The 27,690-nt window shown below is 43.0% G+C and overlaps 1 protein-coding gene across 1 annotated transcript in view; it reads left to right on the top strand.

Moving 5' to 3' along the window:
* Positions 1-27,690, top strand: part of LOC124044254 (FERM and PDZ domain-containing protein 4-like) — a 71,216-nt gene that overhangs the window by 28,140 nt on the left and 15,386 nt on the right. The window contains 7 exon segments of the mRNA XM_046363869.1: positions 2,720-2,827; positions 14,494-14,654; positions 14,980-15,082; positions 21,288-21,333; positions 25,234-25,335; positions 25,337-25,354; positions 25,625-25,732. Of these exon segments, the coding sequence (XP_046219825.1) occupies positions 2,720-2,827; positions 14,494-14,654; positions 14,980-15,082; positions 21,288-21,333; positions 25,234-25,335; positions 25,337-25,354; positions 25,625-25,732 (646 nt within the window).

Raw genomic sequence — 27,690 nt, 5'->3', positions numbered from 1 at the left:
CTCCAACATTGTTTTAGAGAATTTGGCAGTATGTCTACCCAGCCTCACAATCACAGACCAAGTGTAACCACTTCAGCCCAGGACCTTTCAGCCCAGCCCAGGAAGATTTCCCTCTAGTGGTGTGGGGGCTGTGCTTTGGCAAAGTGGGTGGGGTTATATCCTTCCTGTTTGGCCCTGTCCGGGGGTGTCCTCGGATGGGGCCACAGTGTCTCCTGACCCCTCCTGTCTCAGCCTCCAGTATTTATGCTGCAGTAGTTTATGTGTCGGGGGGCTAGGGTCAGTTTGTTTATCTGGAGTACTTCTCCTGTCCTATTCGGTGTCCTGTGTAAATCTAAGTGTGCGTTCTCTAATTCTCTCCTTCTCTCTTTCTTTCTCTCTCTCGGAGGACCTGAGCCCTAGGACCATGCCCCAGGACTACCTGACATGATGACTCCTTGCTGTCCCCAGTCCACCTGGCCATGCTGCTGCTCCAGTTTCAACTGTCCTGGGCCCTAGGACCATGTCCCAGGACTACCTGACATGAGGACTCCTTGCTGTCCCCAGTCCACCTGGCCATGCTCCTGCTCCAGTTTCAACTGTTCTGCCTTACTATTATTCAACCATGCTGGTCATTTATGAACATTTGAACATCTTGGCCACGTTCTGTTATAATCTCCACCCGGCACAGCCAGAAGAGGACTGGCCACCCCACATATGCTCTCTCTAATTCTCTCTTTCTTTCTCTCTCTCGGAGGACCTGAGCCCTAGGACCGTACCCCAGGACTACCTGACATGATGGCTCCTTGCTGTCCCCAGTCCACCTGACTGTGCTGCTGCTCCAGTTTCAACTGTTCTGCCTTATTATTATTTGACCATGCTGGTCATTTATGAACATTTGAACATCTTGGTCATGTTCTGTTATAATCTCTACCCGGCACAGCCAGAAGAGGACTGGCCACCCCACATAGCCCGGTTCCTCTCTAGGTTTCTTCCTAGGTTTTGGCCTTTCTAGGGAGTTTTTCCTAGCCACCGTGCTTTTACACCTGCATTGTTTGCTGTTTGGGGTTTTAGGCTGGGCTTCTGTACAGCACTTTGAGATATCAGCTGATGTACGAAGGGCTATATAAATAAATTTGATTTGATTTGATTTGACCTCCACATCCGGCTTCTTCACCTGCGGGATCATCTGAGACCAGCCACCTGAACAGCTGATAAAACTGAAGTGTGTTTCTGTCCGTAATAAAACCGTTTGTGGGGAAAAACTCATTCTGATTTGCTGGGCCTGGTTCCCCAGTGGGTGGACCTATGCCCTCCCAGGCTGCGCCCCTGCCCAGTCATGTGAAATCCATAGATTAGGGCCTTATTTATTTCAATTGACTGATTCCCTTATATGTAACTCAGTCAAATCTTTAAAAAATTGTTGCATATTGCATTTATATTGTTGTTCCGTATATATGAAGAATAGACCTATGTGCTGTTGTAATGCAGTTTATCAATCTGCACAAATTTGAATTTTCTGCAAATTTGTACACTATACACTATTGGGGGAAAAAAAGGTGCTATAATGACTCGAGAAGGGAACTACCCATTTTGGTTCAAGAGTGGAACCCTTTCAACAGAGGGTTGTACATTAAACCAGACAGGGCCCTATGGGGACAGCTGAATAACCCTTTTGGAACCCTTTTTGTCTAAGAGCGTATGGGGAATAGGGTACCATTTCCGATGCAGCCTACACTCCCAGTCGCTATTAGAAACGACTTCAAGGCCCAGCTCGACTGTGGGAAAGCAACCTGTGGTTAGTTACTCCATTAGCTCACAGCAAAAACGTCACCCTTTACAAATGCAATTTTCTTGTTGACTGCAATTATAAACCTACATTTAATTAAGAAAAGTATAACATGTCTACAGATTAATGTAAACGTAACTTAAGAAAAAATGTAATGTAGGGCTTCCCTCACGCCCTTTTTCATGACTGCTTGCAGCCATGTGAGTGCTAGCCAGCTACCGACCATAACAATAAGCTAAGCCAAGACCAACAACACAAACAAACAAACAGACTCTAAAGCTACAAGTAGTTACAAACAGACATTTCTCACCTGTGATGAGATGTTTTCCACACACTTAGCGACGTATGTGTAGCCTATTTGGACACTGGGTCCCCAGATTTCCCACTCTCCCACGCCAAATAGCCTGAAGCCACAGGGCTCTTCTCGCAGACTCTATTTCCCTATGTGGGAGCATTGTAAAACGTAGGTTGGGTATTTTCACCTGGTACATTGAATAGAACAGAATCTTTTCGGCATGTTTTGTGATTTCTGTATGACAAAAATAGACAACAAAGTTGTCTCTTTTACAATTAGGGGTCAATTGGAAATAATGTTTTCCCAATTTGTGAGCGAAGTCGAGGGCAATTCTTTATTATTACGTGAATATTGACTCGGCGTATAGGAATTTGCCATTACTCTAAAAGGCTCTGCATGTGGCCGTACAGCATTTACTGCGATGCGGCCTCCACAGAAGTCAAGGCCTTCATAATTGCGCTTTGCGGAACAGAGCAGAGCTGTTGTCAAGGAAATACGTTTGTGTTTATATATTGAACTCCCACACCTACCTACCGTCAACCGATCATGTCAAAGCAGAGCTATACAGAGCCCTCCATTGTTACAAAATGTGGGAGGAGCAAGGCGATGACACTACTGTAAGTCTGATATGGCTGACCTCCTCTTCTCCTCCTCTACAGCCATAGGACCAAGTCATCAGGCTGGCTGCCGCCTGGCACCTGCAGCACTGCACATGGACCCCCCAATGGATGGGACACCAATAGAGACGGCAGAGACTTCTACATCAAGTAAGTGAGCTGAGATGGGAAGGGAGGGGAGGAGACAAGTGGAGAGGAGAGGAAAATAGGAGAAGAAAAGAGAAGAGGAAAAGAGGAGAGGAAAATAGCAGAGGAGATGAAAAGAGGAGAGGAAAGGAAATAGGAGAGGGGGAGAGGAAAAGAGGAGAGAATAGGGGAGGAAAGGAGAAGAGGAGAGGAAAAAAGAGAAGAGGAGAAGAGAGGAAATAGGAGAGGGGGAGAGGAAAAGAGGAGAGAATAGGAGAGGAAAGGAGAAGAGGAGAGGAAATAGGAGAGGGGGAGAGGAAAAGAGGAGAGAATAGGGGAGGGAAGGAGAAGAGGAGAGGAAAAAAGAGAAGAGGAGAAGAGGAGATGAAAAAATGAGAGAAAAATGTAGAGGAGAGGAGGAGGAGAGGAAAAGAGGAGTGGAAAAGAGAGGAAAAGAGAAGAGAAGAGAATAGGAGAGGAAAAGAGGAGAGAATAGGAGAGTCCCAGATGTTTTGGAGGCTTTTGGTAACCTGTGATTATTCTAGCCACGTCATTGCTAGTGCCTCCACTCTCTCTCTCTCCCCATCCATCCTTCAGAATACTGATTCTCCATTTCCTTCTTTTTCTGCGCACAGACACATGGCCTGCCCTTTCCGCACACACTGTTTCTCACACACACAGACACATGGCCTGCCCGCACACACTCTCTCACACACCCACTCACACACCCACACACACAGACACATGGCCTGCCAGCCCACACTCTCTCTCTCACACACCCACTCACACACCCACACACACAGACACATGGCCTGCCAGCCCACACTCTCTCTCTCACACACCCACTCACACACCCACACACACAGACACATGGCCTGCCCGCACACACTCTCTCACACACCCACTCACACACCCACACACACAGACACATGGCCTGCCAGCCCACACTCTCTCTCTCACACACCCACTCACACACCCACACACACAGACACATGCCCTTCCAGCCCACACTCTCTCTCTCACACACAAGCACACATACACACACAGACACCTGCCTTGCCCGTACACACTCTCTCTCACACACACACACACACACACACACACACACACACACACACACACACACACACACACACACACACACACACACACACACACACACACACACACACACACACACACACACTCACAGACAAACACACACTCACAGACACGCTCCAGCCTCCTCACTGTAGCTTGCTCTTCGGAGCAGAGAAGTAAAGCCTAATTGTTTTCCGGCTCCTGAAGAATTAATCCGCAAAGGGACTTATTTAGATCTCTATGAGACTGCAGGTAGCTGTGGAGATGCCAGGGTGACGTAGCTGTGGAGATGCCAGGGTGACGTAGCTGTGGAGATGCCAGGGTGACGTAGCTGTGGAGATGCCAGGGTGACGTAGCTGTGGAGATGCCAGGGTGACGTAGCTGTGGAGATGCCAGGGTGACGTAGCTGTGGAGATGCCAGGGTGACGTAGCTGTGGAGATGCCAGGGTGACGTAGCTGTGGAGATTCCAGGGTGACGTAGCTGTGGAGATGCCAGGGTGACGTAGCTGTGGAGATGCCAGGGTGACGTAGCTGTGGAGATGCCAGGGTAAAGTAGCTGTGGAGATGCCAGGGTGACGTAGCTGTGAACATGCAAGGGTAACGTAGCTGTGGAGATGCCAGGGTAACGTAACTGTGGAGATGCCAGGGTGACGTAGCTGCGGAGATGCCATGGTGTAGTAGCTGTGGAGATGCCATGGTGACGTAGCTGTGGAGATGCCATGGTGTAGTAGCTGTGGAGATGCCAGGGTGACGTAGCTGCGGAGATGCCATGGTGTAGTAGCTGTGGAGATGCCATGGTGTAGTAGCTGTGGAGATGCCAGGGTGACGTAGCTGTGGAGATGCCATGGTGTAGTAGCTGTGGAGATGCCATGGTGTAGTAGCTGTGGAGATGCCAGGGTGTAGTAGCTGCGGAGATGCCAGGGTGTAGTAGCTGTGGAAATGTCAGGGTGACGTAGCTGTGGAGATCCCAGGTGATGTAGCTGCGAAGATGCCATGGTAATGTAGCTGTAGAGATGCCAGGGTGACGTAGCTGTGGAGATGCCAGGGTGACATAGCTGTGGAGATGCCAGGGTAACATAGCTGTGGAGATGCCAGGGTGACGTAGCTGTGGATATGCCAGGGTGACGTAGCTGTGGAGATGCCAGGGTGTAGTAGCTGTGGAGATGCCAGGGTGTAGTAGCTGTGGAGATGCCAGAGTGTAGTAGCTGTGGAGATGCCAGGGTGACGTAGCTGTGGAAATGCTATGGTGTAGTAGATGTGGAGATGCCAGGGTGTAGTAGCTGTGGAGATGCCAGGGTGTAGTAGCTGTGGAGATGCCAGAGTAAAGTAGCTTTGGAGATGCCAGGGTGACATAGTTGTGGAGATACCAGGGTGTAGTAGCTGTGGAGATGCCAGGGTGACGTAGCTGTGGAAATGCTATGGTGTAGTAGATGTGGAGATGCCAGGGTGTAGTAGCTGTGGAGATGCCAGGGTGTAGTAGCTGTGGAGATGCCAGGGTGACGTAGCTGTGGAAATGCTATGGTGTAGTAGATGTGGAGATGCCAGGGTGTAGTAGCTGTGGAGATACCATGGAACAGTGTTATCAGCATCATCAATCTTTTGCCAGTTCAGGATTTCTGAGCAGGACTACAGGTAAAATCTCTCTTTCTGACTGTGGTTTCGCTGTAGTGTCACGTACTGTAGAGTGCTGTACTGTAGAGTACTGTACTGCAGAGTACTGTACTATACTGTAGTGTACTGTAGTGTACTGTACTGTTCTGTACATGCGTGTAGTGTACTCTTCTGTATAGTAGATAAGTGTGGTGTAATGTACTGTGCTGTACTTTAGCGTACTGTAGTGTAATGTAGTGTACTGTGCTGTAGTGTACCATTTTGTAATGTAGTATACTGTTCTGTTCTGTAGTGTAGTGTAGTGTAATGTTCTGTAGTGTTCTGTAGTTTACTGTACTATACTATACTGTAGTGTACTGTGGTGTAATGTACTGTAGTGTAATGTACTGTAGTGTACTCATGTACTGTTCTGTAGTGTACTGTAGTGTACTAGTGTACTGTTCTATAGTGTACTGTAGTGTACTAGTTTACTGTTCTGTAGTGTACTAGTTTACTGTTCTGTAGTGTACTGTACTATACTGTAGTGTACTGTACTGTAGTGTAGTGTAGTGTACTGTTCTGTGGTGTACTATAGTGTAGTGCACTGTAGAGTACTGTAGTGTACTGTACTGCAGTGTACTGTTCTTTACCATAGTGTACTCTAGTGTACTGTTGTGTACTGTACTATACTGCAGTGTATGGTTGTGTACTGTACTGTACTGTACTGTACTGTACTGTACTGTACTGTACTGTACTGTACTGTACTGTAGTGTAGTGTAGTGTAGTGTAGTGTAGTGTAGTGTAGTGTACTGTACTGTAGTGTAGTGTACTGTACTGTAGTGTACTGTAGTGTAGTGTACTGTAGTGTAGTGTAGTGTAGTGTAGTGTAGTGTAGTGTACTGTACTGTACTGTAGTGTACTGTACTGTAGTGTAATGTCCTGTAGTGTAATGTAGGGTAGTGTACTGTACTGTTGTGTACTGTTGTGTATTGTAATGTACTGTGCTGTAGTGTAATGTAGTGTGTTGTACTGTAATGTAGTGTACTGTTGTGTAGTGCACTGTATTGGGACTACAAAGCACAGTGTAACAGGTGAGGGCTGCTTCTTCATCTCTTATGATGTTTCTGTAGGAGGATGTATTTTCTTCTGCTCTCCTCTCCCAGCAGAGATGTTGAAGCAGTATAAATATGACAGCCTGCATCGACAAGATTCCCAGACCCACCCTGGCATTCTTACTTCCCTATCTCTTCATGCATAACACGATACATTCTAATTTAGATCCAGTATGTACTCATAGAATATATATAAATACAGTATATATAAAAACCCTGCTGTAATACAGTAGAAAAGGTGTACACATCATTTCCCTTGTGATTACATGTAGCTGCCATATAAGGGGAACATGTTATAATTATGATGCTTTGCATTGACCAGTAGGAAATGGTCTGGGGAACTATTGACACATGGGCTAGAGAGCTTGAACGGCGTGACGGCAGAGAGGTTACATAAGAGCTCCGGAGGAGGACAGAGTGTATTGGATGCAGAGAGTCTGTCTGTACGAGGCACATCACTGTGGCTCGTTTGGCTCTAACCTACTGTAGTCTTGCTTTGGCTCTACTATAGTCTTGCTTTGGCTCTACTATAGTCTTGCTTTGGCTCTACTATAGTCTTGCTTTGGCTCTACTATAGTCTTGCTTTGGCTCTAACCTAGCCTTGCTTTGACTCTAACCTAGCCTTGCTTTGACTCTAGCCTTGCTTTGACTCTAACCTTGCTTTGTTCTTAACTGACTTGCCTGGTTAAATAAAAATGCAACATTTTACCAGTATAAAGGAATGAAACATCTCTGATATAGTCTGTAAGCCTATTCCACCATGCATTTATTAATAGCCTAAATTATCATTATCCAATCTACTCATCACATTAGGAATAGTAGGCTTACATTAATCTACAGATGCGATGATAGAGGCATGCAATCCTTTGTTATAAATATGCATTTTTATGGTGAAAAATTTTGCTTCCCCAAAACTTACCCGACACATGCTAATAATTAGACCAAAAGCTATCTAGCTAGATAATTTTGTGTACAGTGATGTTGTTAACACCTGGTTAGCTTAAAACCTCTTAGCGCACAAATACCGTTATCGGGATCAAAATCGACAACATCCGGTGACGCTGGAGCGCGCCAAATTCAAATGACAAAATTGTAATATTAAACATTCATGAACATACAAGTGTCTTAGATCATTTAAAAGTTTAACTCCTTGTTAATCCAGCCGCTTTGTCAGATTTCAAAACGCTTTATGGCGAAAGCACACCATGCGATTATCTGAGGACAGCGCCAACACACAAAAGCATTAAAAACATTTTCCAAACCAGCACAGGCATCACAAAAGTCAGAAATAGTGATAAAATAAATCACTTACCTTAGAAGATCTTCCTCTGTTTGCAATCCCAAGGGTCCCAGCTACACATCAAATGGTCGTTTGTTCAATAAAGTCCTTCTTTATAACCCAGAAAAGTCAGTTAAGTTGGTGTGTTTGATTCAGTAATCCACCCGTTCCACTAGTTCAACATGCATACAAAGGAATCCCAAAAGCTACCAATAAACTTTTTCCAAACAACGTTTCTAATCAATCCTCAGGTACCCTAATATGTAAATAAATGATACAATTTAATTAAAAAAGAGAACAGTGTGTTCATTACCGGAGGTAAATAACGAAGTGCGCGCCCTCATCCACGCCCTCATCCACGCCCTCATCCACGCCCTCATCCATGCCCTCATCCACGCGCGCCACAAGACTACAATCCAAATGAGAGCCACTTTGAAAAACTACAAATTCTAGCAAATTTTTTTTTTTAAACAAGCCTGAAACCCTTTCTTAAGACTGTTGACATCTAGTGGAAGTCCTATGAACTGCAATCTGGGAGGTATTCCTTTGAATCTCGCGTATACAAGGATTGTAATGGGTGGTCTCCTCAAAAAAATTATTCTGGATGATTTTCCTCAGATGTTCGCCTGCCATATTAGTCCTGTTATACCCACATACATTATTTTAACAGTTTTAGAAACATCAGCATATTTTCTATCCAATGCTACCAATTATATTCATATCCTAGCTTCTGGGCCTGAATAACAGGCAGTTTACTTTGGGCACGTCAGTCATCCGAATCTGCGAACACTGCCCCCGGCCCTTAAGAAGTTTTTAACAGCTAACCTAAACTCAAATTCAGTCAGACTTGACTTTCCAGTGATGAAATGATCATCGCAGACCTACTGGCAGCTCAGGTTCAGGTCCTGACAGACAAAAAGGTTTCTTTGCTTTTCTGACAGTTCTTGAGTTTTATCTCATTGGTATCACCAACAGTGTTTTCATGATTGCGGGGAATCTGTAAACATATTTTTCCCATTGTCTTACCTGCCTTGTTAGAGCAGCCAAATACTCCACAGAAAATGACTGTGGTGATAAATCAACTCGTTTTAGGCACTGTTATCATGAAGTTTGGAGTAGCCACTCGGCTGTTGTTGAATTCATGCGGTGGTCTTCCAACATGGCCACCATTAGGAGTCGTACGTCAACTGCAAGCCTATATGTTGTCATGTCAATGCTGAAACTCGAGACGGTGGATGGTGGTTGGATGAGCTTGTTTGAAATTGAAAAGTTTTGCGATAGTTATTGATAAAGCAGACCATAAAGATGAAGCAGCTGATTTATAAGCGGGATGCACTGTTGAGTGCTACATTCCCGAGGGGTTCATGCTGATTGTACGGAGATTGTGACAAACGGTTAAATGGCGTCCCTTGGGAAGGCAAGAACAAGATGTATGTCAGGAGAAGTACAGAATTATCATAAGGAGACTTATACTTGGAATACGGAGGAGGAATGAAGGGGAAAAAGAGAGACAGAGAAGGTCTAAGCGGATGGAAGAAGGTGAGCTTGAGTCGGTTAAAAATGGCAGAAAAAAGGAAGATGGTTTGTTAAAGAAGAATGGTAGAAAGTGTAAGCAGAGTGAGCTGAAGACATGAGGATAAATAGAAGAGAATGAGGGTGAAGTATTAGAGATGGTTGGTGTGATGAGGTTCTCGGAGCCTGAGGCTTGCACCGAGGGTCAGGATAAAGATGAGTCTGTGGCAATAGGAGTGAAGTTTTTGTAAAAGCAGACCCTTGCCTTTTGGCTGATTCATTTTTGGTTTCAGGGTGGGTGAAAACCGAGTTTGGTGCTGTGGAATCAGTGAGGTTAACCAGAAGTGGTTTTGTGATATTTGTTTGTGTTAAACGAATGGGGGCAAGACTTGTGAATTGTTTTGCTTTCAAGAAAAGGGCACCATTGAAAGGAGTGTTTAATAGCGGTAAATGTAGAAGCTGACCAACTGAAGGGGAAGATTCCCGGTGTTTGTGATGCTCGTCGTTTGGTGCGACACAGACAGGGTGGCATGAGTGGCGAAACAGAATAGTCATTGTCTGTTCTTTTGAGTTTTGATGTTGAGTCTTTGCCCAACAAAGTGATGTTAGGATATATAAGTTACCCTGTATAAGCATTAGTGCCGAATACATTATGTTGTTACAGGTGTCAAGCTTATGGGCATGTGGCAGCAGTGTGTAGGAGGGAGGTTCCTAGGTGTGAGAAGTGTGCAGAAGGGCATGAGACAAAGGAATGTGTAGCATTGGAGAAAGAAGCCGTATGTGTTAATTGTAGTGGTGCCCATGGGACAGGGGATCAGAAATGTCCCGTGTGAGAGAGGCAGGTTGAGGCTTCCAGGGTTAGTGTAGAGCCGAAGTTGTCATATGCTGAAGTAGTGAAGAAAGTGGAGGAAGATGGGTCTAGGGGGATGGATTCTGAGAGGAGTGGTGTGAATAGTAGATCTGTATCAGTACAGAGATATCAACCAACAAGTGATATGTGTTTCAGTAACATTGGATTTTGAGCATTTATAGCAATGGTTATCAACTGTACTGCAGGGATGGAATGTAAAGTCGCAGAAAATTAAGGTTGTGGTGGCAGCTGCAGAAAGTTATTTGGGTGTGCGAGACTTGACGTCAGAAGACTTACAGGGTGTGTTAAGTGGTGGTGTCCCATCCTTTCAGGTAGTTGACCTGAGGTAGGACTAAATAGATTTAAATAGTGGAGTAGGGTGGTGTTCTTTTTTATTATTATGATTTATTTATTGTAGGTGTAGCCAATGTGAAATGGCTAGCTAGTTAGCGGTGGTGCGCGCTAGTGGCGTTTCAATCGGTGACTTGCTCTGAGACCTTGAAGTAGTTTTTCCCCTTGCCCTGCAAGGGCTGCGGCTTTTGTGGAGCGATGGGTAACGATGCTTCGAGGGTGACTGTTGACATGTGCAGAACGTCTCTGGTTCGCGCCCAGGTCTGGGTTCGTGGGGACGGAGGTAAAGTCTTTACTGTTACATAGGCGTAGTGTTAGATGATAGGGTAGTTGGTTATTTATTTATTTTTTCAGCCTAGTTGTACTCCAGTCTAGTAAGTGGCGGTAATGCAACATTTATTGGATGCCAACCGCCATTAAACTCACACTACAAATTCGAAGTCAATTTGTCTCAGTGGCACCTTGGTGAATTTGAATGTAATTTGAATACAATATGTTACAATCGTAACCTAAAGCAAGCGAAACAACCATATACCATGCCTCACAATGTGGTTGAAATGTCAGAAGACATCTGAGTGTCTGTTGCCATAGGCCTCCGTGTAAATGTTGAGAAAGACCCTAGCTGCAACCTCCCTGCTCTCGCTCAGTGCCTTGAAAGATTAATTGTGGGTATTCAGTGGCGAGTGGAACATGTGTCAGAAATGACTGTGAATTACACACTGGCTCCTCAGCCAACCCATGAGCCTAATTACCCAGCACAGTGGGCACCATGGAGAGAGCTGCTACTGCCTTGGATGATACAATCCTGCTCCTGGAGAGGGGAATTGGAGAAGGGAAAGCTGGAGGAAAATACAGAAAGATGCAAAGCTACAAAACAGCACACAAACTGTTTTCTTAACTGCTTACGTGGTATAAAAAATGTACCTGTCAATGTAAAGGCTGCTATCATTTGCGCACTGGACATGATCTACAAATGGTGGATCAGTGGTGGAAAAAGTACCCACATTTCACACTTGAGTAAAAGTAAAGATACTTGAGTAAAAGTCCAAAATAATTTGGTTTAAAATATACTTAACTATCAAAAGTAAAAACAAAAAGTATAAATCATTTCAAATTCCTTATATTAAGCAAACAAGATGGCACCATTTCGCCAGTGGCACACTCCAACACTCAGACATTATTTACAAACGAAGCCTGTGTGTTTCCTGAGTCCACCAGATCAGAGGAAATAGTGATGACCAGGGATGTTCTGTTGAAACGTGTGTGAATTGGACCATTTTCCTGTCCTGCTAAGTATTCAAAATGTAGCGAGTACTTTTGGGTGTCAAGGTAAATGTATTGAGTAAAAAGTACAATATTTTCTTAAAGAATGTTGTAAAAGTATTCAAAAATATAAATAGTGAAGTAAAATCCAGATACCCCCCAAAATTACTTTTTAAAAATATATTTTATCTTTATTTAACTAGGCAAGTCAGTTATTAACAAATTCCTATTTTCAATGATGGCCTAAGAACAGTGGGTTAACTGCCTGTTCGGGGGCAGAACAACAGATTTGTACCTTGTCAGGTTGGGGATTTGAACTTACAACCTTCTGGTTACTAGTCCATCGCTCTAAACACTAGGCTACCCTGCCACCCCTTAATAACTGTACTTTAAAGTATTTTTTGTTAAGTACTTTAGACCACTGGTATTCAACACAGTTTGCATGGTAGTCCAATTGAATAGCAGTGCATTTACATAGAGAATATGTAAACGAATATCAACTCATTCAATTCAACGTTGTCTAGTTGAAATGAGAGGGGGAAATCAGGGTTTGAGGTAGATTGAGTAACAGTCCGTGAGTGACAGGTTGGCCAACCACAGTGGTGCCACAGGTTAGACATGATCCCAATCTCTGTTTGAACCTCAGGACCTTTTACTGACCCCTCCCTGGCACTTCACTAACCATGCCCATAATGCACCACCTCACACAGGCCAATTGTCTAATGGCCACAGTGTCTATTTCGGGTTTCCAGTGTTCCTGAACAATCACGTGCATGTAAGACGCTGCCATATACTGTTTTAATGCTGAATCTTGAAAGGCATCGAGTACATGTTCTGTGTCAGTATGTGTGTGGGTTTTGTTTGAGATGTTCGTATCAAGAGTGGCAGTGAGCGTTGGCTGCAGGAAGATACAATGGCAGCTTGATTGTCATCGCCCACGTGTTCTATTTGGAGGCATGGCAGTAGTTTGTCATTTCAGACTAAATGCTGCTTTTCAGCGTTGAACGTTTAAGGATCTTAATAGACTGGTTCATATCGAAGAGACATTTAATGCTGTACTCCTACTGTATTTTTTTTATTTAGATTTATAGAATAATCTGGCCAAAGTTACAGCAGTATTTCATAGAATGGAATCTTGGTGCATGTAGATTTTTACATACATTGTTACATAGATTTTGAACCCATTTTTGGCCCATTTTCATTTTGGATATTTTGAATCACACATCTGTTTTAAATGGGAAATGTATGGTAAAAAAAAAACTAAACAGATTTGTGTCTTTCAGCTGGTGTGTCAGTCTTTTTGTCACATTATTAGGGTTGAAAAGCTCCCGGTAATTTACCAAAGTTACAGGAATCTTCAGTAAGTTTGGTCATTAACAGAAAATCTAGGGCAATCTATCGTACCTTTGGTCATTTATACACTCTTAGAAAAAAGGGTTCCAAAAGGGTTCTTTGGCTGACCCCATTGTAGAACCCTTTTTGGTTCCATATAGAGGACTCTGTGGAAAGGGTTCTTCAAAGAAGCCAAAAGGGTTCTTTGGCTGACCCCATTGTAGAACCCTTTTTGGTTCCATATAGAGGACTCTGTGGAAAGGGTTCTTCAAAGAAGCCAAAAGGTTTCTTTGGCTGACCCCATTGTAGAACCCTTTTTGGTTCCATATAGAGGACTCTGTGGAAAGGGTTCTTCAAAGAAGCCAAAAGGGTTCTTTGGCTGACCCCATTGTAGAACCCTTTTTGGTTCCATATAGAGGACTCTGTGGAAAGGGTTCTTCAAAGAAGCCAAAAGGGTTCTACCTGGAACCAAAAAGGGTTCTTCAAAGGGTTCTCCTATGAGGACAGCTGAAGAACCCTTTTAGGTTCTAGATAGCATATTTTTTTCTAAGAGTATACTTGAATAGCTTAAAAAAAATCGTATTCATATATAGTATTAATGTATTCTATCTGTGTCCATATTGTCCATAGGTTTCTAGTAGCTAGACCATGTGGTTTAATAATTAATGAATTATTAAAGCATCTCATCAACAATGGAATTATTTTCAATTACCTCTGCAACTTCTCCGACTATTGACTTTTTTCATAACTTCGACCAGTTTGACGCCAAAACATTGACAACAAATTAGTATTGACAGTAAAATATATACAAGTTTGTAAAAACATTTTAAAGGATACTTGAATGCTGAAAACCTCATTTTAAACACCAATTATATTCATTAAACTGATGGATTATATTTAGGATAACATTTTACATCTTTGTCCTTCAATATTTATTTTTAAAATTATTGTAAATCTTGTTGAATTATTTCATATATTTTACATGTGATAAGGCCACACATGAGATAATTACAGACCACTGTGATAACCTGACATCCTGAGAAGGGCCACTAAACGTCTCATGATAGATTATATAAAATCCTTGAAAGATACCAAAATTCTGGTAGTTTACTGGTAAACTTTGAAAGCTTCCGGTAATTTACTTCCCCGTCCCTTTTCAATCCTCGACTCTATAGTTGAATAATTGAAAAAAGCATCTGGACACGTCCACTCAGATGCACGTTTCTTTAATGTAGCTGAGCTTTTGGTCAGTGGATCTTCATCAGAGTGATACTATTCTTACCTGTTCTATGGTTGTCCTTCCCCCTTTCTCCTCTCCCAGCCACGTGTCCCAAAGCAGCTCCTTGGAGGAGGTTCGTCTGGACGGGGACAAGTTTGTACCTCCGGCCCCCCGTAAGGTGGAGATGAAACGAGATCCAGTCCTGGGCTTTGGCTTTGTGGCAGGCAGTGAAAAACCAGTGGTGGTTCGGTCAGTCACACCAGGTAACACACCAGCCCACCTGTAAACCAATCAGCATTCATGAACCACATCTAACCAATAATGTCACATATAGCCATTAGCAACAGGAAGTAAGATTTAGTACTATCCAATGGTGACCAGATGACAAAAGATGGCATCCAATGGGTGATGACATCCAATGAAAGTCCATGTTCATGTTATTTTAATTGACCATTCACATTAGGGCACTTCATAAATTAGCCAAACTTAAGCCTAAAGGCCAGAGTACAATGAATTCAGAAAACAAAGATGAATTACTATCTAGAAAAGTTGTAATTGATACCACTGGGGTTCCCTGTGTCTTGGTAGGAGGTCCCTCTGAGGGCAGACTGACCCCCGGAGACGAGATCATCATGATTAACGATGAACTGGTCAGCTCCGCCCCCAGGGAGATGGTCATCGACCTCGTCAGGTACAGGATCTCAACGTCTCTAATAGCACACCCTGCTGAGTTTAGATAGGATTTATCTTTGTACTGTAGGCCAGTTCTTTCCTGGAACATTGTGATATCAAGCTGTGTGTGCTTTGCCTGTCTGAGTCATTTTCATCACTCGTGAGTCCTTAGCCGGGACAGTAGACAGTAAATGTCTAATATGGATGCATTAATGCCTGAAAAGAAACCAACTGAAAATTGTACTTTTAGGATAATTCCCTCTGTATAGTTTCAATTTAAATAGCAATAATAATGTGTAGGTGAAAGTAGTGGTGAGAGCATTTAGCCCACTGCTGCACCATGCAGGTCCAAATGTATAGCATTATTTCCATGCATCTTATTGGAATGATGTGTTTGGCACAGGTGAGTGAGTTATTTTTTTAACCAGGCAAGTCAGTTAAGAACAAATTATAAAATATAATATATATATATATATTTATTTTTAAGAACAAATTTTTATTTTCAATGACAGCCTAGGAACAGTGGGTTAACTGCCTGTTCAGGGGCAGAACAACAGATTTGTACCTTGTTAGCTCGGGGGTTTGAACTTGCAACCTTCCGGTTGCTAGTCCAACGCTCTAACCACTGCCGCCCCAGTGAGTGAGTGAGTGAATGAGTGCGTGAGTGAATGAGTGCGTGAGTGAATGAGTGAGTGAGTGAGTGAGTGAGTGAGTGAGTGAGTGAGTGAGTGAGTGGTGAGTGAGTGAGTGAGTAGGTGAGTAGGTAAGTAGGTGAGTGAGTGAGTGAGTGAGTGAGTGAGTGAGTGAGTGAGTGAGTGAGTGAGTGAGTGAGTGAGTGAGTGAGTGAGTGAGTGAGTGAGTGAGTGAGTGAGTGAGTGAGTGAGTGAGTGAGTGAGTGAGTGAGTGGCTGAACGGCCAGTCCTCTCATGACCTACATGTTGTGGACTGTGGAGTGTGTCTGTACAGCAGATTAGTGCAGTGAAAAATGAGACGAAGGAGTCCAGTCCATCACTGCTCCCCTGGCCTTGCAGTGTGTTGTGATCTCTCTCAGCAGTAAACGACTGTACCGATACAGAATTAACGGCCAGGCATGAGGCATCGCTAGAGCAGATTGCTGGAACACTTTATTTGGATACCATCTCTAGATGCTCTACAGACGATCTACAAACTATCAGTTACATATCAACAAACTATCTAGTAACCCTAAACACTTACCCTAACCCTAAACTTAACCTTTACCCTAAAATAAACCCTTACCCTAACCCTAAACTTAAGCTTTACCCTAAACTAAACCCTTACCCTAACCCTAAACTTAACCTTTACCCTAAACTAAACCCTTACCCTAACCCTAAACTTAACCTTTACCCTAAACTAAACCCTTACCCTAACCCTAAACTTAACCTTTACCCTAAACTAAACCCTAACCCTAAACTTAACCTTTACCCTAAACTAAACCCTTACCCTAACCCTAAACTTAACCCTAACCCTAAACTTAACACTTACCCCTAACCTTAAACTTACCCCTAACCCTAAACACTTACCCTAACCCTAAACTTAACCCTTACCCTAAACTAAACCCTTACCCTAACCCTAAACTTAACCCTAACCCTAAACTTAACCCTAACCCTAAACTTAACCCTTACCCTAAACTCAACCCCTACCCTAAACTTAACCCTTACCCTAACCCTAAACTTAACCCTTACCCTAAACCTAAACTTAACCCTAACTCTAAACTTAACCCTTACCCTAACCCTAAACTTAACCCTAACTCTATACTTAACCTTTACCCTAACCCTAAACTTAACCCTTACCCCTAAACTCAACCCCTACCCTAAACTTAACCCTTACCCTTACCCTAAACTTAACCCTTACCCTAAACCTAAACTTAACCCTAAACTTAACACTTAACCCTTACCCTAACCCTAACCCTAAACTTAACCCTAACCCTAACCCTATACTTAACCTTTACCCTAACCCTAAACTTAGCCCTTACCCCTAAACTTAACACTTACCCCTAACCTTAAACTTAACCCTAACCCTAAACTTAACCCTTACACTAATCGTTAATTTAACCCTTACCCTAACCCTAAACATAACCCTTACCCCTAACCCTAAACTTAACCCTTACCCCTAAACTTAACCCTCACCCTAACCCTAAACTTAACCCTTACCCCTAAACCTAAACTTAACCCTTACCCCTAACCCTAAACTTAAACCTTACCCTAAACCTAAACTTAACCCTAACCCTTACCCTAACCCTAACCCTAAACTTAACCCTAATCCTATACTTAACCTTTACCCTAACCCTAAACTTAACCCTTACCCCTAACCCTAACCCTAAACTTAACCCTTACCCCTAACCCTAAACTTAACCCTTACCCTAACCCTAAACTTAACCCTTACCCCTAACCCTAAACTTAACCCTTACCCCTAAACCTAAACTTAACCCTTACCCTAACCCTAAACTTAACCCTTACACTAATCGTTAACTTAACCCTTACCCTAACCCTAAACATAACCCTTACCCCTAACCCTAAACTTAACCCTTACCCCTAACCCTAAACTTAACCCTTATCCCTAACCCTAAACGTAACCCTTACCCTAAAACTAAACTGAACCCTTACCCCTAACCCTAAACTTAACCCTTACCCTAACCCTAAACTTAACCCTTACCCCTAAACTTAACCCTTACCCTAACCCTAAACTTAACCCTTACCCCTAACCCTAAACTTAACCCTTACCCCTAACCCTAAACTTAACCCTTACCCCTAAACCTAAACTTAACCCTTACCCTAACCCTAAACTTAACCCTTACCCCTAAACTTAACCCTTACCCTAACCCTAAACTTAACCCTTACCCCTAAACTTAACCCTTAACCCTAAACTTAACCCTTCTCCTATCCCTAAACTTAACCCTTACCCCTAACCCTAAACTTAACCCTTACCCCTAAACCTAAACTTAACCCTTACCCTAACCCTAAACTTAACCCTTACACTAACCGTTAACTTAACCCTTACCCTAACCCTAAACATAACCCTTACCCCTAACCCTAAACTTAACCCTTACCCCTAACCCTAAACTTAACCCTTACCCCTAACCCTAAACATAACCCTTACCCTAAAACTAAACTGAACCCTTACCCCTAACCCTTAACGTAACCCTTACCCTAACCCTAAACTTAACCCTTACCCCTAAACTTAACCCTAACCCTAAACTTAACCCTTACCCTAAACTCAACCCCTACCCTAAACTTAACCCTTACCCTAACCCTAAACTTAACCCTTACCCTAAACCTAAACTTAACCCTAACTCTAAACTTAACTTAACCCTAACCCTAAACTTAACCCTAACTCTAACTTAACCTTTACCCTAACCCTAAACTTAACCCTTACCCCTAAACTCAACCCCTAACCCTAAACTTAACCCTTACCCTTACCCTAAACTTAACCCTTACCCTAACCCTAAACTTAACCCTAAACTTAACACTTAACCCTTACCCTAACCCTAACCCTAAACTTAACCCTAACCCTAACCCTAACTTAACCCTTACCCTAACCCTAAACTTAGCCCTAACCCTAAACTTAACACTTACCCTAACCTTAAACTTAACCCTAACCCTAAACTTAACCCTTACACTAAACTTAAACTTAACCCTTACCCTAACCCTAAACTTAACCCTTACCCCTAACCCTAAACTTAACCCTTACCCCTAAACTTAACCCTTACCCTAACCCTAACCCTAAACTTACCCCTAAACCTAAACTTAACCCTTAACCCTTAACCCTAAACTTAACCCTTACCCCCCTAACCCTAAACTTAACCCTAATTAACTTAACCTTTACCCTAACCCTAAACTTAACCCTTACCCCTAACCCTAACCCTAAACTTAACCCTAACCCTAAACTTAACCCTTACCCTAACCCTAAACTTAACCCTTACCCTAACCCTAAACTTAACCCTTACCCCTAAACTTAACCCTACCCTAACCCTAAACTTAACCCTTATCCTATCCCTAAACTTAACCCTTACCCTACCCTAAACATAACCCTTACCCCTAACCCTAAACTTAACCCTTACCCCTAACCCTAAACTTAACCCTTATCCCAACCCTAACCCTAAAACTAAACTAACCCTTACCCTAACCCTAAACTTAACCCTTACCCTAACCCTAAACTTAACCCTTACCCCTAAACTTAACCCTAACCCCTAACCCTAAACTTAACCCTTACCCCTAACCCTAAACTTAACCCTTACCCCTAACCCTAAACTTAATTAGTACCCTAACCCTAAACTTAAACCCTTAACCAATTCATCCCAAAACCCTAACCCTAAACTTAACCCTTACCCCCTCATTTAACCCTAAACTTAACCCTTACTCCTATCCCTAAAGTTAACCCAGATTACTCCCTAACCCTAAACTTTGTTACCCCTTAACCTAAACTTAACCCTTACCCTAACCCTAAACTTAACCCTTACTCCGTTAACTAACCCTTATTTAACCCTAAACTTAACCCTTACCCCTAACCCTAAACTTAACCCTTACCCCTAACCCTAAACTTAACCCTTACCCCTAACCCTAAACATAACCCTTCCCCTAAACCTAAAGTTCTAATTGTAACCCTTACCCTAACCCTAAAGATTTCCTACCCCTAACTAACCCTTACCCTAACCCTAAACTTAACCCATACCCCTAACCTAAACTAACCCTAAACCCTTAACCCTTACCCCTAACCCTAAACTTACATGGTCCAACCCTAAACTTCAAAACCACCCCTAACCCTAAACTTAACCCTTAACCCTAAAGTTCCTATCCCTAAACTTAACCCTTACCCTAACCTAAACAGTAATCCCTAAACTTAACCCTTACCCCTAACCCTAAACCTATCCCTAAACTTAACCCTTACCCTAACCCTAAACTTAACCCTTACACTAACCTTAACTTAACCTAACCCTAAACTTAACCCTAACCCTAAACTTAACTTACCCTAACCCTAAACATAACCCTTACCCTAAACTTAACAATGATTTAAACTAACCGTTAAACTTAACCTATATGATACCCTAACCCTAAACATAACCCTTACCGTACCCCTAACCCTAAACTTAACCCTTACCCCTAACCCTAAACTTAACCCTTACCCTAACCCTAAACGTAACCCTTACCCTAAAACTAAACTGAACCCTTACCCCTAACCCTAAACTTAACCCTTACCCTAACCCTAAACTTAACCCTTACCCCTAAACTTAATTTTTACCCTAACCCTAAACTTAACCCTTACCCCTAACCCTAAACTTAACCCTTACCCCTAACCCTAAACTTAACCCTTACCCCTAAACCTAAACTTAACCCTTACCCTAACCCTAAACTTAACCCTTACCCTAACCCTAAACTTAACCCTTACCCCTAAACTTAACCCTTACCCTAACCCTAAACTTAACCCTTACCCCTAAACTTAACCCTTACCCTTAACCCTAAACTTAACCCTTATCCTATCCCTAAACTTAACCCTTACCCTTACCCTAAACTTAACCCTTACCCTAACCCTAAACTTAAACCTTACCCTAACTGTAACCTTAGCAAGCAGTTATCAACCCGATACACTACATGATCAAAAGTATGTGGACACCTGCTAGTATTACATCTCATTCCAAAATCATGGGCATTAGTATGGAGTTTCTCCCCCCCCCCCTTTGCTGCTATAACAGCCTCCACTCTTCTGGGAAGGCTTTCCACTAGATGTTGGAACATTGCTGCGGGCACTTGCTTCCATTCAGCTACAAGAGCATTAGTGAGGTCGAGCACTGATGTTGGGCGATTAGGCATGGCTCGCAGTCGATGTTCCAATTCATCCCAAACCATTTCTGAAACAGGAAAGGGATTTTATACACCTGTCAGCAATGGTTGTGGCTGAAATTGCCAAATCCACTCATTTGAAGAGGTGTCCAGATACTTTTGTATGTATGGTGTAGTTTGTTGATAGTATGACCATCTGTAGAGCATCTACTGATGGACTATCCAGACTATCCAAATAAAGTGTGACCCAGATTGCTCATCTTGTTATTAACCCATCTTTGTGGGCTTATTTCTAAAAGTCATAATCTGCCCACTGTAGGCAAAACAATGCATGATTCAGAGTGGATTAATCGACATCCGCTGAATTTGGCATATTTACCTTTTCAATCTATAATGATGTTTTTTGGTTTGTTTGTGTTGTGTTCCTAGGAGCTGCAAAGAATCCATTGTTTTGACAGTGGTTCTACCATACACAGTAAGTCTTCCTCCCATCTTCAAAAGTTCCATTGAAAAGATTCAGAGACAACCTCCTGGGGAAAAGATTTCAATAGACTGTTTGTCTGTGATGCTGATTGGTTTGTTGACTCTGTGAATCCGAGACAATCCGAGACATGAAACGTGGCCATATGTCTGTGCTTGCGTTGTAACAGACAGGATACTGCTGAGTGTTCCCCTGGTTAATTCACAGGGACTGCAGTCCAAACACTGAATACTGAACATGGTCCAAGTCCTCTCATGGTAGCTTCAAAACCAAGCATGAGACACCAAGTTAGCCTGAACCTGCCATGTCAACAGTTGTTAGTACTAGGGAGGATCATATGGTGACGGATACAATGCCACAGTAATCACTATTGCAAAAGTCAGTGATATGATTTCTAGAATAGTTCAATGAGATGGATTTGTGCCAAAATAGACAATGATTTGAAAATAATTGTGTCTATTGTGCTGTGTGTTCAAACTAGCCTATATGATACGGTGTTGTAACCTGGCTTTCGGGAGAACATTTCAGAAGTAACCGTAGAGAAAACAATATTTTATATATTACAAAAGTAGCAATTACATCCAGAAAGGCTGCACAGAACTTGTCAAACTTATTAAATTGAATATTTCACAAACAGCTCTGAAAATGATATAATCTGAGCATTACTGTACATTCTTCTAATTATGTTTCCCTGTATGAAGACTGTCTCTATAGCCTGATAAGTGTTATCATACTGGAAACTACTTCAACTTGAGAAGGAGTTCATCATACAGGGGCTTGTGAAAGTATTCACCCCCTTGGCATTTTTCCTATTGTGTTGACTTACAACCTGGAATTAAAATGGATTTTTGGGGGGTTTGTATATCATTTGATTTACACAACATGCCTACCACTTTGAAGATGCAAAATATTTTTTATTTTGAAACAAAAAAGAAATAAGACAAAAAACAGAACTTGAGTGTGCATAACTATTCACCCCCTCAAAGTCAATACATTGTAGAGCCATCTTTTGCAGTAATTACAGCTGCAAGTCTCTTAGGTTATGTCTCTATAAACCTGGTGCATCTAGCCACTGAGATTTCGGCCCATTCTTCAAGGCAAAACTGCTCCTGCTATTTCAAGTTGGATGGGTTCTGCTGGTGTACAGTACTCTTTAAGTCATACCACAGATTCTCATTTGGATTGAGGTCTGGGCTTTGACTAGGCCATTCCAATACTTTTTAATGTTTCCCCTGATACCACTCAAGTGTTGCTTTAGCAGTATGCTTAGGGTCATTGTCCTGCTGGAAGGTGAACCTCCGCCCCAGTCTCAAATCTCTGGAAGACTGAAACAGTTTCCCTCAAGAATTTCCCTGTATTTAGCGCCATCCATCATTCCTTCAATTCTGACCAGTTTCCCAGTCCCTGCCGATGAAAAACATCCCCACAGCATGATGCTCCACCACCATGCTTCACTGTGGGAATGCTGTTATCAGAGTGATGGGAGGTTTGCGCCAGACATGGTGTTTTCCTTGATGGCCAAAAAGCAAATTTTTTGTTGACCAGAGCACCTTCATCTGACCAGAGTACATTTTTCCATATGTTTGGGGAGTCTCCCACATGCCTTTAGGCAAACAACAAACATTTTTGCTTATTTCTTTCTGGCCCCTAAAGTGGTCCTATGGACAGATACTCCAAACTCTGCCGTGGAGCTTTTCAGATCCTTCAGGGTTATCTTTGGTCTCTTTGTTGCCACTCTGATTAATGCCCTCCTTGCCTGGTCTGTGAGTCTTGGTGGGCGGCCCTCTCTTGGCAGGTTTGTTGTGGTGCCATATTCTTTCAATTTTTTAATAATGGATTTAATGGTGCTCTGTGGGATGTTCAAAGTTTCTGATATTTTTTTATAACCCAACCCTGATCTGTTTGGAGAGCTCCTTGGTCTTCATTGAACCGCTCGCTTGGTGGTGTTGCAGAATCTGGGGCCTTTCAGAACAGGTGTATATATACTGAGATCAGGTGACAGATCATGTGACACTTAGATTGCAAACAGGTGGACTTTATTTAACTAACTATGTGAGTTCTGAAGGTAATTGTCTGCACCAGATCTTATTTAGGGGCTTCACAGCAAAACGGGTGAAAACATACTGTATACACGCACCACTTTTCTGTTTTTTATTCTTTAGAATTTTTTGAAACAAGTTCATCTTTTCATTTCACTTCACCAATTTGGACTATTTTCTGTATGTCCATTACATGAAATCCAAATAAAAATATATTTAAATTACAGGTTGTAATGCAACAATACTGGAAAAACGCCAAGGGGGTGAATACTTTTGCAAGGCACTTTAAAAGCACCTTCCGTTCACTTGAGAGAGAGGGAGAAGGGGGAGAGAGACAGACTGAAGGTAGAGAGAGAGACAGAGTGATGGGGGAGAGAGGGAGAGAGAGAAAGAGAGGGATAAGAGAGAGAGAAAGAGAGAGGGGAGCGAGAAGAGAGAGAGAGAGAGAGAGAGAGAGAGAGAGAGAGAGAGAGAGATAAGGGAGAGAGAAAGGGAAAGAGAGAGTGTTGTGTGTTCCAACTCTAGCAGGAATCATGCTGTGTTGTAACCTGGCTTTGGGAAGCACATTTCACATTTTTCATATTACAAAAGTAACAATTACATCCAGAAAGGCTGCACAGGACTTGTAAAACGTATTAAATTTAATAATTTCAAAAACAGCTCTGAAAATTATATAATTTGAGCATTAATTTCTTCTAATTATATTTCTGTGTATGAAGTCTCTGTAGCATGATAAGTGTTAATATACTGAAGACTACCTCAACATAAAAGCACCTTCCGTTCACATAAGAGGAGGTATAGAGAGGTTAGAGCTAAGAGAGGATAGAGAGCAGAGAGCTAAGAGAGAGAGAGAGAGAGAGATTCAGAGAGCTAAGAGAGAGAGAGAGAGTGAGCATTCACAGAGCTAAGAGAGAGAGACAGAGAGACTAGAGCTAAGAGGAGGAGAGAGAGAGCAGACTAGAGCTAAGAGGTTAGAGAGAGAGACAGACAGACAGACAGACAGAGAGACAGAGAGAGAGAGCGCTAAGAGGTTAGAGGAGAGAGAGAGAGAGAGAGAGTTAGAGAGAGAGAGAGAGAGCGCTAAGAGAGAGAGACAGAGAGAGAGAGACAGCTAAGAGAGAGAGAGAGAGAGAGACAGACAAGAGGTTAAGGAGAGAGAGAGCAGACAGACAGAGGAGAGAGAGAGAGACAGACAGAGAGGTTAGAGAGAGAGACAGACAGAGAGAGACAGAGAGAGAGCATTCACTAGAGAGAGAGAGGAGACAGACAGAGAGAGAGAGAGTATAGAGAGAGAGAGAGAGAGAGAGTAGAGAGCAGAGAGAGAGAGAGAGAGAGAGAGAGAGAGAGAGAGTTAGCGCAGAAAGAGGTTATTCAGAGAGAGAGAGAGACAGAGACAGAGACTAAGAGAGAGAGAGAGTGGAGACAGACAGAGAGAGAGAGAGACAGACTAAGAGAGAGAGAGAGAGACAGAGAGAGAGACAGAGGAGAGAGAGAGAGGCAGACAGACAGACAGACAGACAGACAGACAGACAGAGAGAGAGGAGAGAGAGGCAGAGAGCTAAGAGAGAGAGAGAGAGAGAGAGAGATTCAGAGCACTAAGAGGTTAGAGGTATAGAGAGAGAGATTCACTAACTAAGAGGTAATGGAGAGAGCTGAGATTCACTAGAGCTAAGAGGAGTAGAGAGAGAGAGCAGAGAGAGAGGAGTACGCTGTGGCATTCACTAGACAGAGACAGAGACAGCTAAGAGAGAGAGAAACTGTGGGCTGATTTGCTGTAACATTCTCCCAAGGGGAAGACCTGTTGCCAACTGTTTTTTTTTTTATTCTGTTTCTCCCACCGACCCCCCACCCCTAGTCACCCAAATCTGCGTTCATCAGTGCAGCCAAAAAGGCCAAGTTAAAGTCTAATCCAGTGAAAGTCCGCTTCGCAGAGGAGGTCATGGTAGTACGCTGTATTCATTAACGGTCAAGTCCCGGTAAGACCTACTGTGCTGAAACCATCCATCCCTCTCTGTCTCATGTGATTGTATACCAGTGTTCTCCAAAAGCTAAAAGCATGCACCAATGATAATGACTTTGAATCTTCTAATATTGCAAAATACGTTACACTGTTAAAATGGATTGGCATTCACTACGCAGTCATGATCTTCTTCACATTGCAATAGTAATCATCCCCATTTCACAATGTAGCCCACTGATCAATATGGAAGACATAGTAATCATCCCCATTTTCTTCTTATTTCCAGGAATCTGTGAAGGACAACTCTCTACTCTTCATGACAAATGTTCTGAAGGTGTACCTGGAGAACGGACAGACCAAATCCTTTAAGTTTGACAGGAACACATCCATTAAGGTATAGTACGCTGTGGCATTCACTAGCGCTAAGAGGTTAAGGTATAGTACGCTGTGGCATTCACTAAGACATTGTAATGGGGACAGTGTTAAGAGGTTAGCGCTAAGAGGTTAAGGTATAGTACGCTGTGGCATTCACTAGCACTAAGAGGTTATGGTATAGTACGCTGTGGCATTCACTAGCACTAAGAGGTTAAGGTATAGTACGCTGTGGCATTCACTAGCGCTAAGAGGTTAAGGTATAGTACGCTGTGGCATTCACTAGCGCTAAGAGGTTAAGGTATAGCATTCACGCTAAGAGGTTAAGGCATTCACTAGCGCTAAGAGGTTAAGGTATAGTACACTGTGGCATTCACTAGCGCTAAGAGGTTATGGTATAGTACGCTGTGGCATTCACTAAGACATTGTAATGGGGACAGTGTTAAGAGGTTAGCGCTAAGAGGTTAAGGTATAGTACGCTGTGGCATTCACTAGCGCTAAGAGGTTAAGGTATAGTACGCTGTGGCATTCACTAGCGCTAAGAGGTTAAGGTATAGTACGCTGTGGCATTCACTAGCGCTAAGAGGTTAAGGTATAGTACGCTGTGGCATTCACTAGCACTAAGAGGTTATGGTATAGTACGCTGTGGCATTCACTAAGACATTGTAATGGGGACAGTGTTAAGAGGTTAGCGCTAAGAGGTTAAGGTATAGTACGCTGTGGCATTCACTAGCACTAAGAGGTTATGGTATAGTACGCTGTGGCATTCACTAGCGCTAAGAGGTTATGGTATAGTACGCTGTGGCATTCAGGTTAAGACATTGTGGCATTCATGGGGACAGTGTTAAGAGGTTAGCGCTAAGAGGTTAAGGTATAGTACGCTGTGGCATTCACTAGCACTAAGAGGTTATGGTATAGTACGCTGTGGCATTCACTAGCACTAAGAGGTTATGGTATAGTACGCTCTGGCATTCACTAGCGCTAAGAGGTTAAGGTATAGTACGCTGTGGCATTCACTAGCACGCTAAGAGGTTAGCGCTAAGAGGTTATAGTATAGTACGCTGTGGCATTCACTAGCACTAAGAGGTTAAGGTATAGTACGCTGTGGCATTCACTAAGACATTGTAATGGGGACAGTGTTAAGAGGTTAGCGCTAAGAGGTTATGGTATAGTACGCTGTGGCATTCACTAGCGCTAAGAGGTTATGGTATAGTACGCTGTGGCATTCACTAAGACATTGTAATGGGGACAGTGTTAAGAGGTTAGCGCTAAGAGGTTAAGGTATAGTACGCTGTGGCATTCACTAGCGCTAAGAGGTTAAGGTATAGTACGCTGTGGCATTCACTAGCGCTAAGAGGTTAAGGTATAGTACGCTGTGGCATTCACTAGCGCTAAGAGGTTAAGGTATAGTACGCTGTGGCATTCACTAGCGCTAAGAGGTTATGGTATAGTACGCTGTGGCATTCACTAAGACATTGTAATGGGGACAGTGTTAAGAGGTTAGCGCTAAGAGGTTAAGGTATAGTACGCTGTGGCATTCACTAGCACTAAGAGGTTATGGTATAGTACGCTGTGGCATTCACTAGCGCTAAGAGGTTATGGTATAGTACGCTGTGGCATTCACTAAGACATTGTAATGGGGACAGTGTTAAGAGGTTAGCGCTAAGAGGTTAAGGTATAGTACGCTGTGGCATTCACTAGCACTAAGAGGTTATGGTATAGTACGCTGTGGCATTCACTAGCACTAAGAGGTTATGGTATAGTACGCTCTGGCATTCACTAGCGCTAAGAGGTTAAGGTATAGTACGCTGTGGCATTCACTAGCGCTAAGAGGTTAAGGTATAGTACGCTGTGGCATTCACTAGCACTAAGAGGTTAAGGTATAGTACGCTGTGGCATTCACTAAGACATTGTAATGGGGACAGTGTTAAGAGGTTAGCGCTAAGAGGTTATGGTACGCTGTGGCATTCACTACGCTGT

This window comes from Oncorhynchus gorbuscha, linkage group LG09 (genome assembly GCF_021184085.1).
Source record: "Oncorhynchus gorbuscha isolate QuinsamMale2020 ecotype Even-year linkage group LG09, OgorEven_v1.0, whole genome shotgun sequence".
In the NCBI taxonomy this organism is placed as follows: domain Eukaryota; kingdom Metazoa; phylum Chordata; class Actinopteri; order Salmoniformes; family Salmonidae; genus Oncorhynchus; species Oncorhynchus gorbuscha.
The sequence above is the reverse complement of the archived record's forward strand: the minus strand, read 5'-3'. Positions and strand labels throughout refer to the sequence as shown.